Below are 20,055 nucleotides of genomic sequence, written 5' to 3' on the forward strand. Positions count from 1 at the left end.
TATTTTTATTTACTCAATTTTAATTTTTTTGTTTTGTTTTGTTTTGTTTTTTGAAGTAGCGTCTCACTCTAGCCCTGGCTGACCTGGAAGTCACTATGTAGCCTCAGGGTGGCCTCAAACTCGCAGTGATCCTCCTACCTCTGCCTCCCAAGTACTGGGATTAAAGGTGTGCACCACCACAGCCGGCTCAATTTTAATTTTTAAAAATATTGTTTGAGGTAAGGTCTCACTCTAGCCCAGGCTGACCAGGAATTCACTATGTAGTGTCAGTGTGGCCTCAAACTCATGGCAATCCTCCTGCCTCTGCCTCCAAGGTGCTGGGATTAAAGGCATGTGCCACCATGCCTGGCTCTATTTTTAATTGTTAATTTTATCTCTAATATATAATTTCTGACTATGGATTCTGAATTTAAATTTGGATTCTGGGGCATATACCTTGAGTTTTATGAACACAAAAGAAAGCTGTATTTTTTCTTTTTGCAAGATGTAAAGCCTTTATTACAAGAGAATAATATGCCTGTGGTGACTGGCTTCTGTCCCCAGTTTGCACCATGATATTTGCACAATGATAACAGAGGTGTACCTTTCAGAGACTTGTTACTAGTCCCGTCTGCAGCGATGAATCTAGAAGCTTGAGCAAAGCTAAGTGCATCTGTTGTATTATTGACTTCTCATCTTTGGAAGTGAGGGGGTTGATTTAACTTTATGCTAAAGTAGCAAGTTTCCAAATAGTGATGAAATTATCATGGGAAACATGCTCGGGTTTGACTTCTTTGAAATTACATAGCAAGTTTCTGTTGCTGGAAAGAGTGTGCATTGGAGGAGCACATACTGATAGTTTTGGGAAGTCGAAACAATCTCAGAGGAGTCCTTTGTAAAAAAAAAGTCTCTCTTCCCCCACAGATTGGCTCTCCTCTGGTACCACACGGTGGTCCGCCCGTTCTTTGCCTTGGATGGCTTTGACAGCAGAGCAGGCCTGGATGAAGCCAAGGAAATTCTCCTGAAAAAAGAAGCCACTTACCCAAACTCTTCTCTGTTCATGTTTTTCAAGGGGCGGATCCAGCGCTTAGAGGTATGGCATCTTCCACATCAGCTTATTAAAAAAAATTTTTTTAAATGTGTTTATTTACTTTATGAGAGAGAGAAAGTGAGAGTAAGAGAGAGAATTGATACAGCAGGGCCTCCAATCACTGAAATCGAACTCCAGACACCTGCGCCACTTACTGGGCATGTGCAACCTTGCATGCTTGCATCTCCTCGTGCGCCCGGTTTATGTGGGACCTGGAGAGTCAAACATGGGGCCTTAGGCTTCGCAGGCAAGTGCCTTAACCGCTAAGCCATCTCTCCAGCGCGTTTGTCAACTCAAAGCCTTTTGTTGATCAGATCTGTGATTTTTGTCTTGTTGGGGGGGAGCTGCTCTCGATAAGCAAAATGCTCAGGCCCAGAAACACTGTGTCCTTCTGCCTTTCACTGCATCATTGCAGGAATGAAGGCTATTATTAGTCAGTTACCTTCTGCTCAGGGGATGTGGGCGAAGCCAGGGCAAGAGTCGTTGTTGGTAATGAGAGTGGTTGATTTAGCTGAAGCTCAAGAGCATGATTGTAACTCTTAGGTGAAAGAACACAAAACATAATTTCCCCTTCTCTGAGTGAGTAATGAAAATCTATTACTGAAGTTTGATCTTAGCTAACAATTGATTTAGATAAAAGTTACTACCTTAAGCCGGGCGTGGTGGCACATGCCTTTAATCCCAGCACTTGGGAGGCAGAGGTAGGAGGATCGCCGTGAGTTCGAGGCCACCCTGAGACTACAGAGTGAATTCCAGGTCAGCCTGGACCAGAGTGAGACCCTACCTTGAAAACCAAAAAAAAAAAAAAAAAAAGCTACTACCTTAAGTGCCAGGACATAAAATGGCAGTCACTTTCTACATTTGTTCATCTGCTCAGTTTGGCTAAGCATGTGCCATGTGCTACACACACACACACACGCACACACACACACACATGCTTTCATCATTTCTTCCAGCAAGCCTGTGCATGGATATAAACTATCATCTGCAGATGACAGAAAAGCAAAAGAAAAACAACCCAGAGATCAAGAGGGTTGTTAAGTAACTTCCCAAGCTTGTCCAGCACATGAATCCAGGCTGTAACCCCCTTCTAAGTCCAGATTGTACCCTGTCCTGTGAACAGTCCTATTTCTCATTTGCGAGGGCTTGTGAGAAGATGGAAAGAGATTCCTCATATAGCCAAAGAAGGTGGTTGTTAGACTGCAAGAGCCCCCCATTTTCTTACTGATCGTTGCCAATTGAAGATTTTTAAATTATTTATTTATTTATTTGAGAGAGAGAATGAGTGGACCAGGGCCTCTAGCTGCTGCAAACGAACTCCAGACACATGTGCTACCGTGTGCATCTGGCTCATGTGGGTCCAGAGTCATCCAACCTGGGTCCTTTGGCTTTGCAGACAAGTGCTTTAACTGCTAAGCCATCTCTCCAGCCCAGAAGATTTTTTAAAAATTAATTATTAATTTATTTGAGAGTGAGACATATATGTAGAGAGAGAATGGGTGCACCAAGGCCTTCAGTTGCAGCAAACAAACTCCAGAAGCATGCGCCACCTTGTGCATCTGGCTTATGTGAGTCCTAGGGCATCGAACCTGGGTCCTTTGGCTTTTCAGGCAAGTGCCTTAACTGCTAAGCCATCTCTCCAGCCCAGAAGATTTTTTTTTTTTTTTGGAATGTGTATGTTTGTGTGGTGGTTTGAATCAGATGTCCCCCCATAAATTTATGGATCTTGTGTTTGGTCCCCAGCTGGTGGCAGTTTAGTGGAGTCTGGCTGAGGAAGTATGTCCTTGGGAGTGTACTTTGAGGCTTATTAACCCTCACCTTGCCAGGGCTAGCTTGGCTTATTTCCTTGCTGCTCTTTTCTACCTTCTAACAGTGGGTGATGTCCAGCTTGTACTCCGCCATCACTTTCCCTGCCGTCATGAAGCTTCCCCTCGAGACTAGAGGCTAAAATAAACCCTTTCCTCCCGTCAGCTGCTTTGGGTCTGGTGTTTTGTCCCAGCATTGTGAAGGTAGCTACAACATTGTCTGTGTGTGTGTACATATGTGTATGTGTGTTCACATGCACATTTTATGCCTGAAAGTGCATTGTGTGGTTGGGTGTGCACAGACATGTATGTGCATGCATGTGGAGGCCAGAGATTGACATTAAGCATTTTCCTCAGTCTCTCTCCACATTATTATTATGATTATTTTTATTATTATTATTATTCTAAATTTTTTATTTATTTATTTGAGAGCGACAGACACAGAGAGAAAGACAGATAGAGGGAGAGAGAGAGAATGGGCGCGCCAGGGCTTCCAGCCTCTGCAAACGAACTCCAGACGCATGCGCCCCCTTGTGCATCTGGCTAACGTGGGACCTGGGGAACAAAGCCTTGAACCGGGGTCCTTAGGCTTCACAGGCAAGCGCCTAACCACTAAGCCATCTCTCCAGCCCTATTATGATTATTTTTGAGACAGGGTCTCTCACTGAATCTGGAGCTCATAGATTTGGCTAGACAAGCTAGCCATTAGGCCCTGGGGATCCTCCTATCTCTGTGTCCCCAGTACCACCATGTCCAGGTTTTGCATGGTGGTGGAGGTCCAAACTCTACCCACGGGTTAATCTCCCCAACACCTAGTTTGAAGTTTTATCATCATATGTCCTCTGCTTAAAGATGCATTCTATCAAAAGTCAGTCCCAACCAATCCCATGGGTACGTTGGGCATGGGAATGGATTTTCTCTCTCTCGTGGTTTCTTTCTTTGGTGGGGGAGAGTTCCTGGGGGCAGGGGTGTGCTGTAGTATTCACGACATTTCCAGTCATTTTCTTCCTTCCTGAAGTAGTCTCTTAAGTCCAAAGACTTAATCCTCCCCGTGTCAAAGAGATCAGGCTTTGAAATTTTGTTTGAATCTGCTACTATCACAGTGCTCTTTTTGTTTGTTTGCTTATTTGTTTTTTTGTTTTCTAATAGTGCTTAGGTAAAACTTAGGACTGATAGGCAAATGCCTCATCCATGACCTATAGTCCCTCTCACCCTATAAATTGAATTCTGTAAGCCCTGGATTTTTATGTGTATGTGAAGGCGAATATTAGAGATTTTTATAGGGTCTTTGTAATTAAGTCGGGCTAGCTTTGAACTCATAGCAGCTCTGGAATGGGGGTGCATTACACATGTGCAACACCATACCCGCCGTTGAGATTATAGTAATAGCTTACAGTTAAAGCAAGGAACCAAATGCTCCATAGGGCATGGTTGTTTAAACCCATGTCCCTGTTATTTCTCATTCCCCCCCCCCTTTTTTTTTATTTTAGAGACAGCGAAAGAGAGGAGAGAGAGAGAATTGGCATGCCAGGGCCTCAGCCACTGCAATTGAACGCCAGATGCTTGCGCCACCTAGTGGGCATGTGTGACCTTGCACTTGCCTCACCTTTGAGTGGGATCTGGAGAGTCGAACATGGGTCCTTAGGCTTTGCAGGCAAGCGCCCTAACTGCTAAGCCATCTCTGCAGCCTGCTTCCTTATCTTAAAGCTGTTGCTCTTGGGGCTGGGAAGATGGCAGAACAGCTCAGAGTGCTTGCATCACATGCATGAGGGCCTGATTTTGAACCTCAGTTACTGTGTTTAAAAAAAAAGCCCAGGAGGGCTGCAGAGATGGCTTAGCAGTTAAGGCGCTTGCCTGAGAAGCCTACGGATCCAGGTTCAATTCTACAGATCCCACGTAAGCCAGATGCACATGATGGTACATGTATCTGGAGTTCGTTTGCAGTGGCTAGAGACCCTGGTGTGCCCATTCTCTCAATCTCTCTCTCTCTCATAACTAAATAATATATATTTTTTTTAAGCCCAGGATGGCCACAAATGCCTGTAACCTCAGTGCTGAGGAGGCCGGGAGGGCAGATAGCTGGATAGACTGGCCAGCTGGTCTGGCCAAAAAGGGAGTTCTAGATTCCACAAAAGACTCTATCTCAGGGAAATAAGGCAGCAGAGCAATAGAGGAGGCATGCAACATCTTTTTCACATATGCATGGGTACACACATCTGTACATATACCACATATTTCACACACACACAAAGAAAAAAATAATAACCTTTTTCTTTGTATTCAGCTCAAGCTTGTGAGCCTTGTATTTCATCTATCCTCTCTTGCTGTAAAAAATGCAGTTCTGACCTGTGCCTTGTACAGTCCAGGGCTATTTGTTAAGGTTATTTTCTTTCAAGCTTGAGGCCTCGCCTCTACTTGCAGGAGCAAATGTTCACACTATGAAAGTTTCTCTATTCCCTTGATTCTGTGTAGGAAAAAAAAAGGCTATACAAGGAAATTGTACTTTGACTAAGCCTTCTCACTTCCAGGGACATTTTCTGCAGCGGAAGCTGGGTACGGGGTGAGTGGTTTCTGAGATTTCACTTTCTTAGAGAGCAAGCTTTTTTTTTTTTTTTTGAGTAGCTTTAATCTAGAAATCCAAAATCTCAACTGGAATGTTCTTCTTTGCATGGGTGTGATGAGTGTGCTTGTGTAGTGTATCCATGTGTGTGGTGTGTGTTTGTATAGTGCATACATGTGTGGTGTGTGTGTGTGTGTGTTTGTGTAGCGTATGTGTGTGATGGGTCTGTTTGTGTAGTGTTTACACATGTACGGTATTGGTCTTTATATAGCATATACACGTGTATGGTGTGTGTTTATATAGTGTATGCATATGTGGTGTGTGTATTTGTATAGCGTATGCACATGGATAGTGTGTGTTTGTGTTGTACGTGCATGTGTGTGCAGGTGTTGGTGCCCTGTACCCCCATGTGGAGGCCAGAGGCAAACGGTTGAGTGCCCTCTTCTGTCCTTCCTCCTGGAGACAGAGTTTCTCACTGAACCCAGTACTGCATTTGGTCTGCCAAGCCAGCTGACTAGGGAGCCTCAGTGAGTCTCTGCTCTCTGCTCCCACCCCAGGACTGGGCGTACAGGTTCCTGGGACCACGCCCAGCTTTTTACTTGGGGGCTGGACATGGAACTCAGTTCAGCTCAGGCTCTCATGCTTACACGGCAAGTGCTCTTACCTACTTCAGAAGTCACACTGATGCTGTCACATAAGGGCATGGTCTGACTGACACGCAGTCACAGTATGACTTACCCATACAGTATCAAATTTTCTATTTCTTTCTGGGAGAGAGAATTTATTTTGGGGTTGAGGGCTGGCCATGAAGCTAGGATTTATGGTTGTTTGGAAAAGGATTATAGCTGTAGCAACATGAGCTATAGAGGTATTTCTTTTTCTCTGAATTTCTAGAATGCAAACAAATATGAGGAAGTTGACCCATGGATTATATGGTAATCTTAATTAAAAAAAATTGTTTTTATTTATTTATCAGAGAGAGAAAGAGAGGGAGAAAAGGGCACCCCAAGGCCTCTAGCACTGCAAATGAGCTCCAGATACGTGTGCCACCATGTGCATCTGGCTTACATGGGACCTGGAGAATAGAACCTGGATCCTTAGGCTTCTCAGGCAAGCAGCTTAACCACTAAGCCATCTCTCCAGCCCAGCCACCAGGAACGAAATCTTAATTTTTAAAAATATTTTATTTTAGCCGGGCATGGTGGCACATGCCTTTAATCCCAGCACTTGGGAGGCAGAGGTAGGAGGATTGCCATGAGTTCGAGGCCACCCTGAGACTTCATAGTGAATTCCAGGTCAGCCTGGGCTAGAGTGAGACCCTACCTCAAAAAAAAAACCCAAAAAATTCTTTTATTTTCATTTATTTATTAGAGAGAAAGAGAGAGAGAGATAGAATGGGCATTCCAGGGCCTCTAGCCACTACAAATGAACTCCAGATGCATGCACCACCATGTGCATCTGTGGGTTTTGTGGAATCAAACCTGGGTTTCCCAGGCAAATGCCTTAACCACTAAACCATCTCTCCAGCCTGGTAATCTTAATATTAAAACAAGAATTGGTGGAGACAGTTTTGAATTCTTGTATTTTCCATTAGCTTCATCCAGTTATATTAGTGTTAGTGTTGCCTATTAAGATACAAATAATTGTGCTAGAGAGGTGGCTTAGCAGTTAAGGCACTTGCCTGTGAAGCCTAAGGACCCATGTTCAACTCTGCAGATCCCATGTCAGCCAGACACAGAAAGGTGAGGCAAGCGCAAGTTTGTGCATGCCCACTAGGTGGCGCAAGTGTCTGGAGTTCAACTGTAGTGGCTGAGGCCCTGGTGCACCAATTCTCTCTCTCTCTCTTCCTCTCTCTCTTTCTCTAAAGTAAAGATAAATAAATAAATAAATAAAACAAGTAATTCTTGAGTATTTTTTCTTGATTATTTTTAAAGTATTAGAGACAAGTCTACATTTTAATAAACTGCTTCTCTCTGATTTTCTTTGTTCTTTAAACAATATAGACTATAGAAACACACACACACACACACACACACACATGTAACTACTTTTTACATTAGTCTGTCCACCTCTAAATAACTGTTCAACTATTCAAGTGGATGAAAAAGGTTATATGTGAAGTTAGTGAACATGCCTTAAGAAAGAAGCTATTGCGCAAACATTTCAAGGGCTCTTGATTTGAAACTGTTTGCTGAGCCCGCATTTGTGTTTAGCGTTTCAAAGGTGGTGTTTGGGCCTTGCGCAGGACTGGCCTACCTTGTGTACTTGTTAAAGAACTAAGAGGGGTCTGTTGACGGCAAATCTGTTGGTCACTGTGAGTGTTACCATTTGTTAGCTTTTATCAGGGATAATATTTTTTTCCTTGTGGGACATGGAGATCTATTTCTGAAGCCTGTTCCAAAGAAGATGCAAAGATGCCTCCCCATCGGGATTAAGGAGGTGCCTTTGGGCTGGAGACGTGATTTAGTAGGTAAGTCACTTGCCTACAAAGCCAAAGGCCCCAGGTTGGATTAACCAGGACCCACATAAGCCAAATGCACAAGGTGGCACATGCCTCTGGAAGTCGTTTGTAGTGGCTGGAGACCCTGGTGCACCCATGCTCTATCTCTGTTTCTCTCTCAAATAAATAAATAAGTAAAAATAAAAATATTTTCTAAAAAGAAGATAGCCTTACGGAGGGTCCTGGATTAGATACAACGTTCTGCAGGATCCATGGGAGTTCTATTTCCAGATCCCTGTAGATACCAAAAGTCTATGGATGCTTAAGCCCTATCTATAAAATGACATAGGCTTCACATGTGACCTGTCTATGCTTTATGCATTCTCCTGTATGCTTTAAGCTCCAGATTAAAGTCTGTCTAACACAACACAAGCGCTATCTGAATAGTTGTTTTTCCGTATTCTTGAAGGGAAAATGTCTGTAAGGTGCAATTAAAAAAATAAATAAATTGTTTGGTGCTGGGCGGAAGGCTCAGTGAGTAAAGTGTTTACCACACAAGTGTGAGGACCCATGTTCAGGCCCCCAGCACCCACATACATACTAGGTGGGCATGGTGGCTGCCTGTGATCCCAGCACTTGAGAGGCAAAGACATAGGATTTGCAGGGCAGGCTGGTTGGCTTGTTAACTTGCTGCTTGAGTCGAAGTGAGAGAGACCCTGTCTAGAGGAATAAGGTGGAGAGAGATAGGAGACACCCAACCTCCACCTTTGGCTTCCACGAGAATGTGCGTAAGGGGCTGGAGGGATGGCTTAGTGGTTAAGGCGTTTGCCTGCAAAGCCAAAGGGCCTCAGTTTGATTCCCCAACACCCACGTAAGCCAGATGCACAAGGGGCTGCACGCGTCTGGAGTTCATTTGCAGTGGCTGGAGGCCCTGTGCGCCCATTCTCTGTCTGCCTCTCTCTCCCTCTTTCTCTCTCTCTCAAATAAATAAATAAAATAAAGCTTTAAAAAATCTTATAAAAACAAAAAAGAATGTGTGTAAGCCAACATGTGTATGAACAAACATTCATGTACATCACACTGTCAGGCAGATGTATATATATTCAGTCTGTATTTGGCTGAACCTGCAAGAGGGTGGACCCTCCCCAGGTGCAGAAACCATGGATACAGAGGGGTCACTGTGTTTAAATTCTGGTGTGCTGACTCAACCGTTTCACTTCTTTTTCTTTTTTTTTTTTTTAATTTTTGTTTATTTATTTGAGAGAGACAGACAAAGTGTTAGAGAGAGAGAGAGAGAGAATGGGCATGCCAGGGCCTCCAGCCACTGCAAACAAACTCCAGACTCGTGCTCCCCCTTGTGCATCTGGCTAACGTGGGTCCTGGGGAACCGAGCCTTGAACTGGGGTCCTTAGGCTTCACAGGCAAGCGCTTAACTGCTAAGCCATCTCTCCAGCCCCACTTCTTTTTCTTGTTGTTATTGTTGCTTTTTTTTTTTTGAAGTAGGGTCTCACTGTAGCCCAGGCTGACGTGGAATTCACTATGTAGTCTCAGGATGGCCTTGAACTCACAGTGATCCTCCTACCTCTGCCTCCCGAATACTGGGATTAAAGGTGTGCGCCACCATGCCCAGCTAAGTTTCACTTCTTTAGAGTCACACTTGTGTTTCGAAGATGTGACAGTCAGGAGACAAGCTAAATAAATGTGAGACATCAATACATCTAAAGGAAGCTCTGCACTTGTGGCTGGGAGACCCACAATGAATCAATGGGAGAGCCTTCACCCCTCAAGCTATACCTGGGGAGTCCCTTCACTGTGATTTTTAAACATGTGTAGTGCTAGCTTACAGGACAGAATGTAAGTTATTTGTGGGGGGGGAGGTTGGGGGGTGTTTATTTTTAGCTGTTTGGGATAGGGTCTTGCTCCAACCTAGGCTGACCTGGAATTCACCGTGTAGTCTCAGGGTGGCCTCGAACTCCCAGAAATCCTTCTACGTCTGCCTCCCCAGGGCTGAAATTAAAGGCGTGCACCACCACGCCCAGCTAAGACACAAGTTTTGAAGAAGTTGCAATGGACTTTGTCTTTTATGAAGGGTGTGTGTGTGTGCAGCGCACCTGGGTGTGTCACACACACACGTACACACGGACATACATAGAAAAGGCACATCCATCCGTGCCTTCTGATAGCCCTTAGTTCTCAGTGAACCCCGAATATAGAGGTGCTTCATACTGTCAGGAATTGAGGCTCAGCTCCTCTTTCAGAAAAGTTGGTGATTTCTGTCAGTTTAAAATTAGGCTCTGCTTCTGGAACCTTCACTATACAATTGCCTTCTTATTGAAAGCTACCTTGTTGGTTGGTTTTCTGGAAAGAATCGATGTGTTTTGCCTGGGCCCTTCCTGCTGAGTGAGGCACAGTGAAGGACATCCTCCCTAACCCCCCACAAACCTCCAAACAGAGTCTGTAGGGAACTCCTTTGATGGCTAACCTTTTCTTTATGCTACATTTCCTTCCTCATCTGGTCCCCGTGAAGCTGGTCACAGAGGGCTTCCTTCATGTACCCCAACCCCCCCCCATGCCCTGCACTGTCTCTGGTACTTCTGTCCAGTGTTGTCCACTGGGGAAAGAGACCCCCAAAAGGCTGGCCTTAGTGCTTCAATGGCATGCTTTCCTTGAAATCAAATTGCACTTTGTCACTGGTGCCTACCAACTCAGTGGGAGGTCTGTGGTGCCCTTTAGCCCATCCATTCATGTTTGTGGCAGGGATAGAAAAGTGGGTGTTGATCCCCTGATGTGTCAGAGAGAGGAGAGAGGGCCAGTGGGGGCCATGGGCGCAGTGAGCCGGGCAGAAGGGCCGCACGCTGAGGGCTGGCACGCTGTCATCGTCAGTACCATCTGGCCGTGGCATTACCCTGTTCTATTGAAGGGCGACCTGCCTCGATCAGCACGTCTTGTCAGCATGATGTCATCTTGTTATTTATAGGATCAGGAAAATGGCAATGCAGGAAGTGAAATAATTCCCTAAGTTCTGTTAATTGGAGTCTTCCTCCATCCTACGCGGTTCTGTTAATTACCTTAGGCAATAAAAGAAAAAAAAAAAAGCCCAGGGTGGCTGTTTATTCATAGAAGTGCACAAAATGAGAGACTGATTTCAGCGGCTTGGAGGGGAGATGGAGGATGCATTTATCCTCGCGCTCCTATGGGATGACTCCGAACCATGTGTCTTAGCGAATGTCCGGTGGAATGAGAGGCTAATAGCAGCCCCGATTTGCTAATAAGCCAAATAGACACATTTGCGATTCTTTGCGCTCCATCTGGTCAGGTCGCAGTGTTGAAAAGCAAGTAGAAAACTAACATTGATTTTCACCTCTAAGCCTCCTCCTAAGTGTTCCGAAGAGGATGAACTTCCCCTCCTCTCCCTCCACCGGAGCCCCAAGGATGGGGGTCAAGTGCATAGTCCATGGCGAGATGCCCTGGAACACAGCGCTGCTGAAAGCATTAGTGCTGAGTTGGACGCAATCTGTTACCATGGAAGCCCTTTTGCACGCCACAGGTGGCAAGCTGATCCTCTCCTTTAACACACACGCATAGCTTTTTTTTTTGGTTTTTCAAGGTAGGGTCTCACTCTAGCTCAGGCTGACCTGGAATTCCCTCTGTAGTCTCAGGGTGGCCTTGAACTCACGGCGATCCTCCTACCTCTGCCTCCCAAGTGCTGGGATTAAAGGCTTGCGCCACCACCCCCGGCTAGCATTTTTTTTTAACATTTTATTTTTATTTATTTGTTTGAGAGACAAAGTGGCAAATATAGAGACAGAATGGGCATGTCAGGGCTTCTAACCACTGCAAACAAACTCCCGGCTAATGCACTGCCATGTGTATCTGGTTTACATGGGCACTGGGGAATCGAACCTGTTTCTTTAGGCTTCAAAGGCAAGTGCCTAACCACTAAGCCATCTCTCCAGCCCAACACACATAGTATTTTTTTTTTTTTGAGGCAAGCCCAACAAAGAAAGAAAAACTGGCCTTTCTTTGTTTCTATGAGAGAGAGAGAGAAAGAATTGGCACACCAGGGCCTCTAGCCACTATATTAGAACTCCAGAAGCATGTGTCACCTTGTGCGCATGCATGACCTCGTGTGTCTGCATCACCTTGTGCACCTGGTGTATGTGGGATCTGAAGAGTAGAACATGGGTTCTTAGGCTTTGCAGGCAAGTGCCTTAACCACTAAGCCATCTCTCCAGCCCCACACATAGCAACTTTGCAAAAATAACAACCTGTTGATGCTTATATTCTGTTACTTTACTTCAAATTATTTTGTCGCTTTGAGTATGCATGCCTGAGACTTTCTGCCTAGTGTGTACAAGTCTGATGTTGACATGCATTCACATAGCTCACGTAATGGTTGGCATACAGAGCAACTATTTTTACCTCCACCGTGCCAGTCATTTGATATTTCCTCCTGCTGGGAAATTATCGCTGGGATTTTGACTGTTGTTGGCTTCTAAAGTAACTGTGATCATAAGTACTGCAATAAATATCTTCATGTAGTTTTTTTTTCCCCCTTGAGTTTCTTTGGATTATAACTCCAGATCTATCATTATTAGAATCAAAGAGCATATTTTCTTTTATTCCCTAAAGTAATTAAGAGACCCACATAGGATGGAGGAAGAGAAGACTTCAATTAACAGAACTTCTGGGAATCATTTCACTTCCTGCATTGCCTTTTTTTCCTGATCCTATATAGTTCTTGTTAAGTAGAGATTATACTCACAAAATTGGAGCCCAGAGTGTAACCACTCACTATTTTTTTTTAACTTTTATTTATTTATTTGAGAGCGACAGACACAGAGAGAAAGACAGATAGAGGGAGAGAGAGAGAATGGGCACGCCAGGGCTTCCAGCCTCTGCAAACGAACTCCAGACGCATGCGCCCCCTTGTGCATCTGGCTAACGTGGGACCTGGGGAACCGAGCCTCAAACCCAGGTCCTTAGGCTTCACAGGCAAGCGCTTAACCGCTAAGCCATCTCTCCAGCCCTTTTGTAATATTTTTATTGAAGATCCTTGATCCATTTGTCTTGCAAGCACAAGCCTTCAATCGCTAAGGATTATATAGCTATGTCATATGCACAACATAACATGTACGTGTGTTTTATTTATTTATTTAAGAAAGAAAGAAAGAAAGAGGCAGAGAGAGAGAGAAGGAATGGGCACACCAGGGCCTTCAACAGCTGCAAACAAGCTCCAGACACATGTGCCAACTTGTACATCTGGCTTATGTGGGTCCTGGAGAATTGAGCCTGAGTCCTTTGGCTTTGCAGGCAAGCGCCTTAACCACTGAGCCATCCCTCTAGCCCCGTATTTGTGTTTTTTTAATCATCTTACACCCATTATAATCATATCAAAAGCAAAATAAGTATCAAGTTAAACTGGCGGCAGTTCATTTTCTTTAGCTATTTGGTGGAAACCATTTCAAAACAAAGTTTTCACACATATGGTTCACATTGCTGAGATATGTCCTTTAAGAAATTGCAGACCACTCACTATTTTGGGGGCATCGTACTTGCATCCACTTTCTGACACTTAGTTTTATTTATGCTTCTTTATATGTTTGTAACAACACAGTGTATAGCAGTTTGAAGACAGTTTTTAAAATAGTACCAAAAGGGCTAGAGAGATGGCTTAGTGGTTAAGCGCTTGCCTGTGAAGCCTGAGGACCCTGGTTCAAGGCTCGGTTCCCCAGGACCCACGTTAGCCAGATGCACAAGGAAGCGCACACGTCTGGAGTTCGTTTGCAGTGGCTAGAGGCCCTGGTGCGCCCACTCTCCTCTCTCTCTCTCTCTCCCTCTCTCTCTGTTCCTCTCTCTCTCTCTCCGTCACTCTCAAATAAATAAATAAAAATAAACAAAATTTAGAAAATTCAATGGCTTTTGAGAAGGCAGTACTTGTCCCACGGAGCTGGAGGTGCCTCTGCAAGGCTGGGGAGGCAGCTCAGCGGCTAACGGCTCTGCCTGCAAGTCTGCCAGCCAGAATTTGGATGCTCAGCCTGTGCATAAATACAAAGTGGCTAACCCATGTGTAATCCCAATGTGCCTATAACAATGGGAGGCAGAGTCAAGGAGGATCCCAAAGCTCTCTGGCCAGCTACCCTTGCCTTCCCAATGGCAAAACAACAGCAAGAGAGACCCCATCATGAACAAAGTGGAAGGAAAGGACCGAAACCCCGAGGTTGTTCTCTGCCCTTCACACATACACGATGGCATGCGCATGCCCGCATACATGCATGCAGGCACACACACACATAGACACAAATGCACACAAATTTAAAAAAAAAAAAAAAAAAACCTCGGGGCTGGAGAGATGGCTTAGCAGTTAAGGCATTAGCCTGCAAAGCCAAAGGACCTGGGTTCAATTCCCCAGAACCCATGTAAGCCAGATGCACAAGGCACACCCATTCTCTCTCTGTATCTCTCTGTCTCTCTCTTTCCCTACCTATTTCTGTATCTCTCTCTCTCTCTCTCTCAAATAAATAAATAAATAATAAAATATTTTTAAAAACTCAATGAATATCTATCAAAATTTCTATTGCTTAGGGGTTGAGAATATGGCTTAATGGTAGATCACTCGTTCAACCCCAGCCCTGTAAAAGCAAAGACACAGAAAGTGGCAGAACCTGACAAGCTGATCCTGCTCTCAAGGGACCCAGAATAGCCAAAGGAGTCTTGAAGAAGAGCAGAGTTGCAAAGCTTACTGCAAAGTAATCAAGACAGGCTGCTGCTGGCGTAAGAAGAAACATAGATTGATGACAGTTTAAAAAAAACACACACACACATTTATGGACAATTGACTTTTGACAAAGGCTCTAAGACAGGTCAATGAGCCCTAACTAGTCTTTTCAACAAATGGTGTTGGAACAAATAAATATTCACATGCAGAGAAATGTCACCAGTGACATTCTTTGTGACATACCTTTATCTGACACCATGCATAAAAGTTAACTCAAAGTAACTCCTAGCCCTAGAAGTGAAATCTGAAACCATCCGACTCAGGTTAGGCAGCGGTTTACACACACGGCATCAAAAGCACAGAGACAAAAAGAAAACCTAGGGAGACCGAGCTACGTCCAAATGCAACTCAAGTGCAGCAGCACTGAGAAATTGAAAAGACAGCTCCGAATGGAAGCGGGCTTTAGAAAGTGCATATCTGGGCTGGAGAGATGGCCTAGCGGTTAAGCGCTTGCCTGTGAAGCCTAAGGACCCTGGTTCAAGGCTCAATTCCCCAGGACCCACGTTAGCCAGATACACAAGGGAGCGCATGCATCTGGAGTTCGTTTGCAGTGGCTAGGAGCCCTGGCGTGCCCACTCTCTCTTTCTCTCTCTCTGTCACTTTCAAACAAATAAATAAAAATAAACCAAAATTTAAAAAAAAGAAGAAAGTGCATATCTAGCAAAGGACTTATATGCAGGAGAGTTAAGCAACTGTCACGGTTCAGCAGTAAACTGACAATGCAATGCAAACCTGGACAAAAAAAATCAATCGGAAGAGACATTTCTCCAAAGGAAGTGTGCAAATAGCCAATCATGCTGTGAGAAGATAACCACTCTCCTAAGTCCTTTTAAAATTCAAATCAGGGGCTGGAGAGATGGCTTAGCGGTTAAGCGCTTGCCTGTGAAGCCTAAGGACCCCGGTTCGAGGCTCGGTTCCCCAGGTCCCACGTTAGCCAGATGCACAAGGGGGCACACGCGTCTGGAGTTCGTTTGCAGAGGCTGGAAGCCCTGGCGCGCTCATTCTCTCTCTCTCCCTCTATGTCTTTCTCTCTGTGTCTGTCACTCTCAAATAAATAAAAATTTTAAAAAAAAATTCAAATCAGGGGCTGGGGAAGTGACTCAGGGGGCAAGAGCACTCACCACAAATGTAAGGGTCTGAGATGGCCCGAGTTTGATTCCTCAGCACTCACGTACACATCTGGGCATGGCTGCGAATGTCTGTAACCCCAGTTCTGTGGGAAGCAGAGACCCAAGGCTCGCTGGGGCTTGGAAGAACCACAGCTCCACATTCAGAGACAGACTTAATCTGAAGGAAGCTCATGGTGGATGAATGATAGAGGAAGGGACACTTGACATTCTCCTGCGTCCTCTGTGTACCTATGATTAAATCTCCTATGTGGGCATATACCCTCCCCACACAAACACACACACTTCATAGCACCCATACCACACAGCAAAAAAAGTGCAATTCGGGGCTGGAGAGATGGCTTAGCAGTTAAGCGCTTGCCTGTGAAGCCTATGGACCCCGGTTCGAGGCTCGGTTCCCCAGGTCCCACGTTAGCCAGATGCACAAGGGGGCTCATGCATCTGGAGTTTGTTTGCAGTGGCTGGAAGCTCTGGTGTGCCCATTCTCTCTCTCTCTCTCTCTCTCTCTCTGCCTCTCTCTGTTGCTCTCACATAAATAAGAATAAACAAAAATTTTTTTAAAAGTGCAACTCAAAACCACATGACGTAGCTCTTACAGCCACCATGCTAGCGATGAACAGCACAGAAACAGTAAGAGATGTTGATCACTGTCATGGTTTGGATGTGAAATGCCCCTCCCAGACTCATCTGTTTGAGCACTTGCTCCAGGCCTCAGCTTGCTGCTGCTTTGGGAAGTTGGGGGACCTTGTGGACACTGGGACACGACAGCAAAGGGTTGTAAGGACTGAGCTCGGGGTTTAGGGAGCAGCCCTGCTTCTGGTCCCATGCATATCCTCAGTCCCCAAGATGTGGACAAGCCATGTCACAGACTCCCACCATTATGGATGGGGCTGCCCCAACTACACTGGCGGACTGTACCCTGTAAAACTGCCAGCCAAGGGCTGGAGAGATGGCTTAGCGGTTAAGCGCCTGCCTGTGAAGCCTGAGGACCCCAATTCAAGGCTCAACTCCCCAGGACCCACGTTAGCCAGATGCACAAAGGGGTGCACGCGTCTGGAGTTCGTCTGCAGTGGCTGGAGGCCCTGGAGCGCCCATTCTCTCTCTCTCTCTCTCTCTCTCTCTCTCTCTCTCTCTCTCTCTCTCTCTACCTGCCTCTTTCTCTGTCTGTCACTCTCAAATAAATAAATAAAAATAATAAACAAAACATTAAAAAAAAACTATCAGCCAAAATAAACCCTTCCTCCCTTAAGTTGCTTCTGTCATGTATTTATTAGGTCACAGCAACAGGAAAATATTAGAACCATCACATTGAGATTTAAGGCTTTAACATACAGATTTTATAAGACACAAGCATTTCATGCTGTAACAGTGTCAAGCATTCCATATATAATGCAGTTCTGTCATTGTTTCCAATGTCCACACTTGGATCCCAGCTCATCTTCCTTGTTTCTCACTTTCCCTTTTCATTTTTCATTGTGTGTGTGCACACGTGTGCACACACATGCCATGTGCAGAGGCCAGAGGAGAACATTGAATGTCCTTCTGTGCATTTACTTGAGACAGGGTCACTCCCTCAACCTGGAGTTGGATGCCCAGTGATTCTCCAGTCTACAACCTCCATGACTGGAGTTGAAAACGTGCATGGCCACAGCCAGCGTTTAAAGTAATAAGGGCTCTAGAGAGTGGAGCTTGGTGGTCTCTGGCCTGAGAAGCCCTTGTGCTTATGTGGGAAGCACTCTCAGCTGCTGAGTCGCTTTTTATTTATTTATTTATTGTAGAGATTGAGAGAAAGAATTGATGTGTCAGTGCCTCTGCTACTGAAATTGAGCTCCAGACACTTGTGCCACCTAGTGGACACGTGAGACCTTGCACTTACCTCTCCTTTGTGGGTCTGGTTTACATGGGATCTGGAGAGTCAAACATGGGTCCTTAGGCTTCACAGGCCAGTGCCTTAACTGCTAAGTCATCTCTCTAGCTCTCATTGTTTTTTATGTTCATATTTTTATTTATTTATTTGTTTGTTTGAGAGCGACAGACACAGAGAGAAAGACAGATAGAGGGAGAGAGAGAATGGGCGCGCCAGGGCTTCCAGCCGCTGCTAACGAACTCCAGATGCATGCGCCCCCTTGTGCATCTGGCTAACGTGGGACCTGGGGAACCGAGCCTCGAACCGGGGTCCTTAGGCTTCACAGGCAAGTGCTTAACCGCTAAGCCATCTCTCCAGCCCTTTTTTTGGTTTTCAAAGTTGGTTCACGCTCCAGCCCAGGCTGACCTTGAATTCACTCTGTACTCTCAGGGTGACCTCTCCCTCCCAAGTGCTGAGATTAAAGGCGGGCACCACCACACCTGGCTTATTTTATTTTTTTGCATATGCGTGCCAGTGTGAGAATGTATTTCCATATGTTTATTTGTGCAGGTGTGTATGTGTGTGGGGGGGTAGGTGTCTGTAGGCTAGAGGTCAATTTTGATTGCCTTCCTCAGTTGCTATACACCTAATTTTATTTACTTATTTGTAGGGAGAGGGAGAGAGAGAGGAGAGAGAGAGAATGGGCATGCCAGGGCCTCCAGCCACTACAAACAAACTCTAGATGCATGTGCCATTTTGTGTGTCTGGCTTTACCTGGGTACTGGGGAATTGAATCCGGGTCCTTAGGCTTTGTAGGCAAGTGCCTTACTGCTAAGCCATCTCTGGGCCCCTTATTTTATTTTTTTGAGACAGTGTTTTTCACTGAACTTAGAAGTTGCCAGTTTGGCTAGACTAGCTAGCCAGCAAGCCCTAGGGATCCCCTCCTCCCCAACACTGGGATTATAGGTGTGTGCCACCATGCCAGACATTTTCCCATGGGTGCTAGGGATCTGAGCACAGGTCCTTATACTTGCGTAATAAGCACTTTACCCACTGGTCTGGTCCTCACTTTTCTAATAATGATAAGTATATAGTGAACCCCCACTGTTGGATGTTGACAGCGTGTCTTAATTTTAGGAAATAGTTTCATTCAATTTTACCTACTCCTCAGTCATGCCTGGCTGATAAATTTTATTTTGTTCCTGGATTTTTTGTTAGTTTTTCTTTTATGGCTTTGTTCCATCCCTTTGTCCCTCCCTGCCTTCTTTCCTTCAAAACAAGGTCTCGCTTCTTACTCTGTAGCTCAGGTTGGCCTGGAAGGAACTTACTCTGGAGCCCAGGTTGGCCTTGAACCCATGGCAATGCACCTGCCTCCGCCTCTCAAGTTATAGGATCATATGAGCCACCATGCTCAGTGACTTTTTAAATTTAAACTTACTTGTAACTGAAACATTGAAATTAACATTGACATATTTTTGACACATGCATCTATTCTTAGATATTCAAATCAGGTTAAACATATCCATCTCCATTAGCATGATTGTCTCTTTATTTTGAAAACACTCAAACTCCTTTCTTTTATATAGTATTTTTTGTTTATTTTTATTTATTTATTTGAAAGCGACACAGAGAGAAAGAGGCAGAGAGAGAGAATGGGCGCACCAGGCCCTCAAGCCACTGCAAATGAACTCCATATGCATGCGCTACCTTGTGCATCTGGCTTACATGGGTCCTGGGGAATTGAGCCTCAAACCAGGGTCCTTAGGCTTCACAGGCAAATGCTTAACCACTAAGCCATCTCTCTAGCTCCTCAAACTCCTTTCTTGTAGCTGTTTGAATTCTGCGTTATCAGCGTCTAGGATCACCCTCCCATGAAGTAATGCACCAGAACTTCTGATTCTTGTCTGTGACTTCAAGCTTTTCAGGTTCAAGCACACTAGCTTCTGAAGTCTGTATTTTATATATATATCTTTTGTTTATATATATATAAATAATATAGAGAGAGAGGGAATGGGCACTCTAGGGACTCCAGTCATTGTAAATGAACCCCAGATGCATGGGCCACCTTGTGTGTCTGGCTTATGTGGGTCCTGAGGAATTGAACCTGGGTCCTTAGGCTTCTCAGGCAAGCACCTTAACTGCTAAACCATCTCTCCAGCCCAATTTTTCCTATTTTTATTATATAATTGTGTGTCTGTGTGTAGAAGTCAGCTTCACGTTGCTGGGGTGAACTTCCAAAACAGGCACAAGTTATGGGAAGGGATTTATTGAAGCTTATAGGTCCAGGGGAAGTTCCATAATGGCAAAAGCAGCCGGGCCCCCTCTCACAGGTCCACGCAGAGAGAAATACCTCCCTCAGCACCGTAAGCAAGCACACTCCAGTCAGAGCTCAAGCACTCTGCATATCTTTCATCTGGAATTCCAGATCTG

At 45.0% G+C, this 20,055-nt stretch overlaps 1 protein-coding gene across 1 annotated transcript in view; it reads left to right on the forward strand.

The window, feature by feature from the left end:
* The window catches only part of Ttc39c (tetratricopeptide repeat domain 39C), a 129,287-nt gene that overhangs the window by 65,549 nt on the left and 43,683 nt on the right, over positions 1–20,055 (forward strand). The window contains exon 6 of the mRNA XM_004654836.2: positions 904–1,072. Coding sequence (XP_004654893.2) covers positions 904–1,072 — 169 coding nt within the window. The remainder of the gene's footprint in view (positions 1–903; positions 1,073–20,055) is intronic.

This window comes from Jaculus jaculus, chromosome 15 (genome assembly GCF_020740685.1).
Source record: "Jaculus jaculus isolate mJacJac1 chromosome 15, mJacJac1.mat.Y.cur, whole genome shotgun sequence".
In the NCBI taxonomy this organism is placed as follows: domain Eukaryota; kingdom Metazoa; phylum Chordata; class Mammalia; order Rodentia; family Dipodidae; genus Jaculus; species Jaculus jaculus.